Source organism: Gavialis gangeticus, unplaced genomic scaffold, assembly GCF_001723915.1.
Source record: "Gavialis gangeticus isolate Ggan-Ray unplaced genomic scaffold, GavGan_comp1, whole genome shotgun sequence".
In the NCBI taxonomy this organism is placed as follows: domain Eukaryota; kingdom Metazoa; phylum Chordata; order Crocodylia; family Gavialidae; genus Gavialis; species Gavialis gangeticus.
Window position 1 is genome coordinate 31,625,062 of NW_017729029.1, and position 8,593 is coordinate 31,633,654.

The 8,593-nt window shown below is 43.8% G+C and overlaps 1 protein-coding gene across 1 annotated transcript in view; it reads right to left on the minus strand.

Annotated features, from left to right (window-relative positions):
* LOC109300639 (connector enhancer of kinase suppressor of ras 2-like) overlaps positions 1–8,593 on the minus strand; it is a 152,060-nt gene that overhangs the window by 96,335 nt on the left and 47,132 nt on the right. The window contains exons 3-4 of the mRNA XM_019521384.1: positions 5,974–6,022; positions 4,485–4,660 (exon numbers count right to left, since the gene is read on the minus strand). Coding sequence (XP_019376929.1) covers positions 4,485–4,660; positions 5,974–6,022 — 225 coding nt within the window. The remainder of the gene's footprint in view (positions 1–4,484; positions 4,661–5,973; positions 6,023–8,593) is intronic.

An 8,593-nucleotide genomic window follows, 5' to 3' on the forward strand; every position in this document is an offset into this window, starting at 1 on the left:
CAGATTCCACCACCTAGAAGCCTAGGAAGTCCTATTTAGCATCCATGGCCATGTGTAGATTAAATGAGGGGTGTGTGTGCACAATACTTTAAAGTGGGCTAAATGCTTTTGTACCACTTTAATGGTGTCGGTGTTTGCATGCCTGAGTGGTGTGTTGCGCATTAATTCCAACTGTCGTAGGAAATTCGGCAGTATAATGCACCCTAAATGACTTGGGGTGCAGCAAACTAAAGCTCCTCTGAGTTTTAGTTTGCTGTGTCTACAGCTGTGGAGTGAAGCACCGGGCTTCCTGCAGCTCCATGGCTGTGCAAAGCTTCAGATCGTGATTTGGATTCAGAGATGATTCAAATGATTTGGAAGCCAAATCTATGAATCCATATTGAATCGCTTTTCAATTCCGAAAAGATTCAGAGATTTGGCCATAGGGTATAATGGGGAATCAATGAAATATCTAAAACTTTGTTGTTTTTTGGCTGATTTAGATGAAACTTGCAGGACTTGTAGCCTCTGCTGAAGGCATGAAGCCTGCGAAGGTTCAAGGTGATAGCTGCAGGGGTATCTGGGAAACTGCACCTCAAAGTTCTGAATGCAAAACTCATGTCACGTGTGTGTGTTAAGCCACAGCATGGTGAAAACTGCAGGGGTGGTAGCTCTTGCCAAGGTCACAAAGCCTGCCAAGTTTCAAGGAGATAGGTGCAGGGGTTTCTGGGAAACTGCACCTCAAACTTCTGAGATGCAAAACTCATAACATAGGTGATACTGTGTGTGTGTTAAGGCACTGGGGATGGGGGGTGAAAAATGCAGGCCTGCTAGGGCCTGCTGTGGCCACAATGCCTGCCAGCTGTGAAGGAGATAGGTGCAGGGGGAGTCTGGGTTCTGGGCCCCTGCACCTCTGGCCACAGCAGGCAAAACTTATGACATGGGTGCTTGTGGGACTGTGTGTGTGTTCAGGTGTGCCCTTCCTGGTGCTGGGGCCTCTGCACAACACGGCAGTGTGCCCCTGTGAGGCCTCCTCCTCCCCTACAGCTTCAGTCTGATCCACCACTGTAAACAACGGAAGGTCAGAATAACTTAGCTGGCTCAACATAAATAGCAGCAGCAGCATCAAAGGTAGCCAGATGGAAATGTCACAGAGCCTTTCTTTTTATAAAGGAATTGACAGCAAGAAATAAAGATGTTATGTTGGATATATGTTACTCATGGTGTGTGATGGCTTATCTTGTGTTTTTATGTTTATATGTTTATTATGAAAAAAAACAGAAAGAGTTAGAAAAATATATCTTAGGAAGATTTCGGGTTGAAACACCCTTTGTCAGGCTGAGGAAGTACGTGGAGTTGGTGTATCTCCTGGTCCTGGATGAAATGAATAGTAAAGAAGCCAGAGGCTTGCCTGGCATGCAATGCAGGCAAGAAAGCCAGTCAGTGGATATGGAAATGGAGGCATCATGGGGTGAGGGACAGGCTGGGGTGGGGTGAAGGGGGATGTAGCAGCACAGGTAGAAGTTCAGAGGTGCAGTTCCACAGAAACCCCTGTACCTATTGCCTTGAAAGCTTGCAGGCTTCATGCCCTCAGCAGGGGCTACCATCCCTGCAGTTTTCACCCTGCTGTGCCTTAACACACACACATTGTCACCTATGTCATGAGTTTTGCTTGTCAGCAGTTTGAGGTGCAGTTTCCCAGAAACCTTTGCACCTATGTCCTTGAAACCTGGCAAGCTTTGTGGCCTCAGCAAGAGCTCCCATTCCTGCTGTTTTCACCCTGCTGTGGCTTAACACACACACGTAACATGAGTTTGGCTTTCAGGAATTTGAGTTGCAGTTTCCCAGAAACCCCTGCACCTATCACCTTGAAACCTGGGAAACATCATGCTCTTAGCAGGGGCTACCATCCTTGCAAGTTTCATCTGTATCAGCCAAAAAGCAACAAAGATATAGATGTTTCATTGATTCCCCATTATACTCTATAGCTGAATTGCCAAATTGGCCCCAAATTGTCTCTGAATCTTCCAAAGTGATTTGGCCGAATCAAATCAGAAAAACGATTTGGATCTCTGAATTGAATCTCTGGCATCTGAATTGGCTGAATCTGAATTGAACAGTTCCCTATTCACACAGGTTTACAGCCTGGTATCAGCCTGGGAAGGCAGGCTCTGCGCAAGAAAAGCGATAAGCCTCATTTTTACCCTCCTTGCCTGGAGCCTGCCTGCCTGCCTGAGCTGAGTACGGGCCCGGTGCTTCCCACTGTGGGTGGCTGAGGTGCCTCCCGGGACAGGGTGGCACCCACCCTGTGGGCGGGTGCCACCGGGGGGGGGCTGCTGCTGCCGTGGAGGGTAGCACCAGCCCCCCTGCTCCCCAGGGACTGCTCCGCCTGCCAACAGCTCACTCTCCCCTCCCCCTCACCAGATAGGCAGGTAAATCAGTGGGGCATGCACATGACACAGGGGTTTTATCAGCCCTAAATTGAAGCAGTGTTTTTAAAAATCCACTGCTTCAGTTTAGGGCCCCTGTTTCATCTGCACATGTCTCATGCCATGGATTGGCCTAATTCACTTTTGAACCTGGGTAATTGTTAACTTTTTGTCTACAACATATTATAGCAATGAGTTGGACAAGTTAATCATGCCTTGTATGAAAAAGAGCTTCCTGGCTGCTTGTACATGTGATGTGGGTTTATTCCCCTAAATTGAAATGGAGGGTTTTTAATTGTGATGATTAAAAACCCACTGTTTCAATTTAGGGGCTTCCATCACTATTATGGTGAGGGGCCTGATCTTTTTTTTTCATGGAGCCTGCTTGCATCCCCCATGGCCGGGGGGTGAGCTGCCGGTGGGCAGAGCAGCCCCTGAGCTACAGGGAGCCCTGGTCCTTCCCTCTGCAGCTGCTAGTGGATGGATGCCACCTGGGAGGTGCTGCTGCCATGAAGGGACGAGCTGGGGCCCCCTGCTGCTCAGGGCCTGCTGGCAGCTTATCCACGGAAGATGCAGGCAGGCTCTGCAGGAAACAAAAAGGATCTGGCCCCTTGCCACTTTTTTTTCCTCTGTGGACCCTGTCTGTGTGAACTGCCACCAAGCCATGCAACCCCTGACCTGCAGGGAGGCCCAAACCTTCCCTCCACCGTGGTGGCATCCCCTGGGGCTTCCCAGGTAGGGTGCTAGCTGCACAGGTGTTGCCTCAGCTTACAGGCAGCACCCGCTGGATCCAAGTCTTCCCTGAACTCATGCGCTGGAAGCCCCAGGGGGCACTGCTGCCACGTAAGGAAGACCAGGGCCCTCCACAGCTCAGGGGCTGCTCGGCCCAGCAGCAGCTCGCCCCCTGGCTGCAAAATGCATGGGCAGGCTCCGTGAAAAAACAAAAAGGATAAGGCCCCTCACTGCTTCTGCCTTCAGCCTCCCTCTTCTGCACTGGGGAAGGGGTGAGCTGCCAAAGGCTGCAACATTATAAATAGCTACATTTCAAACTAAACTACATGTGGATGTGATTTAGTTTGCAATGTAAGAAACTTATTTAAATCGTAAAAAAAACCCTGCACATGTATAGTGTGACACAATTAAACCACAAAAACAGCCAATTTATATCATGTGTACAAGCTCTCCTTTTCTTAGTTTTAAACCTGCTTCCTAATAATTCTCTCATGTGTCTTCTAGTTTGGGTGTTGTGAGAGATAGTAAACAGTAAATCCCTATTTACTTTCTTTTCATTATTCATTACTTTATAAATCACAATCATATTCTGCCAAAGTCACCCTTTCATCCTAGTTCAGGGGTGTCAAACATACAACCTGCAGGCTGGATATGACTAGTGGAGCCCTATGATCTGGCCTGTGAGTCTTGGATTGACCCCATGCATCGTATATACCACAGGGGTTGGGTTGGGTTGGGTTGGGGCATGTGCTGCATGTATACTGGCTCTGGTGCTGGGCCAAATCAGGCCCCAGTCTGTCCATGGGTACTGCAGCAAGTGCACAGCACCAATCTAGAGGAACATTTTATGCAGCATGTGCCCCATGCTGGCCTGGGCCCCATGTACTGCATTCAGCCAGTTCAGCCCTGCACATCACATGCAGCATGCTCTGTACATGGTGAATGGGACTGGCAGGGCACCCCATGTAGTACATGTCCCTTGTACCATGTACAGACCAAATCCTGGAGCAGGGACAGCATTCACTGCATACAGCATCGGGGTCCAGCTCGGGGTACAGGCTGATGCAGTGCCCTGCTGGACTGACCCTATGCTCTGTCTCCAGTGTGGCCTGATCTGGCCCACACACTGGTCCAACAACCCTCATCTTGACACCCCATCCTAGCTTATTTAGTGTGTCCTTGTATGGAAGTCTCTCCATACCCTAATCATCTTTGCTGCTTTTCTCTGTACCTTTTGTAATTCTACTGTACCTTTCTGAGGGGAAGTGAGGGCAAAACTTCACACAATATTCTTTTATTTCAGAAGTTACAAAGCTAATTTTGTCATTTTCAAAGCATACTTACGTTCTGGTTTGTGTACCAGTACAGTGAAGAATCCTTCAGAATAAACCAGTATTTTTTCCATTTTTGTGTAAAATAACCTTTGGCATCTTTTTTCTTCCACAGCCAGCCCTCACAATCTCCATGCCCCAGATCTTTGCAGGAAATCCGCCTCCTACTTCCACTGGTCAGAGAACTCCCTGTGAATGAGAAGATACTGTTAAAGACCTCAGACACTAAGTGTGCCTATTTCTGTAAATGTAAATACTTAATTTTTTTAACTAGTGGTAGTCAAAATTGAAGCTTTCAAATGGAATCCTTTCCGATTTCAGCTGGGGGTTAGGGAAGGGGTCACTCAGAGTACAATTTCTGAATAAAAAAAAGTCTTGTGATTTTGGTTTCAGGACAGTTTCTATTTTTTGTTTGGAGAGAAGAAAATCTGCATCAGATTATTCTATCTCAGTAGAGTTCTGCTCCTGGTGGCTAAAATCTCAAATACTTAATTTATGATATTTTGGAACCATCAATCAGCCATCAAACCCAAAGCTTCACTGTGATTTGTCCTTTAATCTAAACCTTGACAGTGGCATAAAATTACAATAAATCTCTACCCAAACAATACATCAGTACATTTTTATTTCTTTCTTTTAGCAAGCTCCAAAACAGTCAAGTTCTGGTAAAGAAGTGTATTTATTTTTTCAGTAACAAGGAAACATCAATAATTCTGATCTGTAAGAATGGAGAAATACATTCACCCATGCTACCATACTCTGAATTTAATTAATCAACAATATTTTAGCATTACTAAATTCCATTAAATGAATGGTAATAGAGAAATACTTTGTTTTCATTAATTCAACTTGCCCTACTTGATTACCTTGAAATTTCACTGTCTTCTGGACACTAGTAAGAACAGATTTTTCTCCTAACGTTCATATAATTTTTCCATAAAGCCTAAGGCAAATTTAATTAAAACATTAGATGTTCTACTGTGAAAAATCAAATTTACATTGCCACATTAATTATATTGGTCCTAAAGCTATGATGAAGTATAAGTTTGATCACATTAAATGACCATCTTTTTTTTCTGTCATACTTGAAAACAAAGTTCTGAATATTTCATTCTTTTTGAAATACAATTTGGCATCCTGGTCACCTTTAGAAGCAGTAAAAATGCATAGTTCAATGAAAAGAGAAGTCTTTAGGTAATGGCTCAAAAGAGCAAGTAAAATATAAAAGGGGCAGTGTGATATTCTTAAATAGGCCAAAAAAGAATAAAAAAACAGAATAGTAAGAAATGGCATAATATATACAGCAAGTTTTTTCTTCCAATGAACTTTTAAAGGAAGTTTTCCCATTAACTTTAATGGAATTAGATCCATAGTACCTTAGTAATTAAACTAGAAACACATGAATTAGGACCAAATCTGCCAATTTATCAGTGCTGGTGGCTCAGGCACCATCCACTGCCAAACTTAATTTTATAATTTCCAAATTAACTTAAATACTTTACCTTTGGACCATCTTTTGGTTTTCACTCTCAGAGAAGCGTAGTGGAATGACTATAAGGAAATAAAAAAGTGGTTGAGTACCAGGGCATGAAATTAAACCAAGTTATCACACTGATATATAGCGAGTGCTTCATTAATTATTGTGTATGCCTATGATTTTCTTTTCTTTTCTTTGTCATTTCAGTGATGGAAAATTCTTAATATTTTATAATTATGTTGTACAATATTGTTACAATAACAACATATACATTACAGTTATCAGGCAAAAAAAAAGTCAGTGGTATTCTGAGGTACTCAGCAATCACTATAGCGTCTATTAGGCCATTTCAGTCTTGTTCTCCTACCTCTATAAAATGAATACCCTACACAAGCAAATCAAGGCAGTACTATATTTAGAAACTAATGCATTTACTTTCAGAATTACTAGGAATAATTAGCCACATATCGCCTCATCAAATCAAGAGAAACTACCTAAATAACTTCAATACTGGAGAGAGAATTTCCTGATATTTCAGAGGCATTATATGATACAGGTAAATAATATATGCACTCATTTTATGAATAATAAAATTATACACAACTTTATACACACAGCTTTTGTATACAGATATGCATAAACCATCAATATTTATTTGAAGAGAAATTTGAGTCCAAAATATTAAAAGGGGAATGTATTTTTTCTTTTAATTTTTAAGGCCACATCAATGAGAACTTGTACACCAGTTCTCTAATAATATCCTTGCCATACCTTACTGCTTCAGTGAAATAATACTGAAAATTTAGTAACAGAATGCAATTTTATTTTTTTAGTTTTAATAACTCCCGTTCTTTGGTAGCTGGTAAATAAATATACCAGTGATCCCTATAGCAATGGAAAGTCAGTCAGGGCATTTGTAGATGCAACTTTAAAGCAGGTTTAAAGTGGGTTACATGACTTTTGCACTGCTTTAATGGCATTGCTGTTTGCACATTCGGCGGTGTACTGTGCGTTAATTCTAGTTGCTGTTGTACGTTGGGTAGTGTAATGCACCTTAAATTACTTTATGATTCAGCAAATGACTTTGGGGTGCTGCAAAGTAAAACACCACTGAGAAGTTTTAGTTTCCTACCCTACAGCTGTGGAGGGAAGCACCGGGCTCTGAGCCGCTTAGGGGCCATGCAGGCGGCCCATGCAGGCAGCCTGGCAGCAGCCTAGGAAGGCAGGCTCCACAGAAGGAAAAAAAAAAAAAAATGGTGAGCCTGGTCTTCCTCCCCAGAGCCTGCCTGAGCTGCGCGGGGGCCTTGTGCTTCCCTCTGTGGCTGCAGTGACCCCAAGGACTGCCCAAGCCAGGTGCCTGTGGGCAGGTGCTGCTTGGGGGAGTGCCGCCACTGCCATGGAGGGAAGCATTCCCCGCCCCCCCCCCCCACCACCCCAGGGGCCACTTTGTCCACCGGCAGCTCACTCTTCCCTTCCCACTGCTGGAGAGGCAGGTAAGGATCAAGGTCTGACATGGGTGTATACAACATAGGGGTTTACTTTGCCCTAAATTGAAGCAGTGTCTTTAAAATACCAATGCTTCAATTTAGGGAGAATTAACCCCCCGTGTTGTGTACAAGTGCCCTCAGTCTCTACTTTTATATAAAGAAGCACTATTCATTTGCTGCAGAGAATTTTTCTTATGCATAGGAATGGCACTGGGGAAAAAAAAGGCCAGTATGAAGAAGCTTCATGACTGAGGGTGCCATCATTTAAAGAGCAAAGGTAGACATTTACAGTACAATAAACTAGTAAATCTGTTATGCAGAGCTGCACAGTGAAGGAAAATCTTCTTCTTGCACCTGTTTTCATGTATGACATAAAAGGCATGTCCACATGAGGTGTTTACTGTGGAGTTGATTAATTAGCTTTGCAGTAAACGTCTCAGCCTCTATATGTGCACCCCTATTAGGATGCAGGAAACTAATAAACTCAGCAGCAGGATAGTACTGATGAATAATTTTTTACTCTGCAGCAGTGCACATGTAGACGCTGAACAGGCTGGCCGGGGCATGAGGCTGCTTCAGTGCAGGGGTTGCCTGCTGGCCAGCCCCATGCTGAAGCATACTCATGCCTCAGCCAGCCCCTTCTCAGCACATGGAATCCAGCTGGAGCAGCCCCGGGCTTGCCAGCCAGGCTCCAGACTCTAATTACTCCAGAGTTAATTGCTCCCAGGTGCACATTTAAACAGCATGCCCGGAAGCAAAAAATTCCAGAGCAGTAAGCTCCAGAGTTTATTCATGTGCACTAATTTCATAGGTAGATATACCTACAGTCTGCAAGTTCTGTGGGTCAGGGACCAGCTTTCATAAGTGCCTAGTCTACTGAGGCCCTGATCATTGGCCAGGGTTCCTAGTGCTATCAGAGTTCAAATACAAATAATATAAAATAATATAAATGTGGGATCATCTGCCTTTAACACATAAATGTAAATATTTCATGTGTTCTAACTATAATAAATATATACTCTCCTTGAAAAGATCCATGAACAAGAAAAAAGAGGTATTTAGCTATGTTAAGCTGAAGTTAGGCTAAAGGCAAGGCAGGGTAGCACCTTACAGAGTAGTTCTTTCAGAGAGGCAAAGTAGGCTGTTGCTATGAAAGCT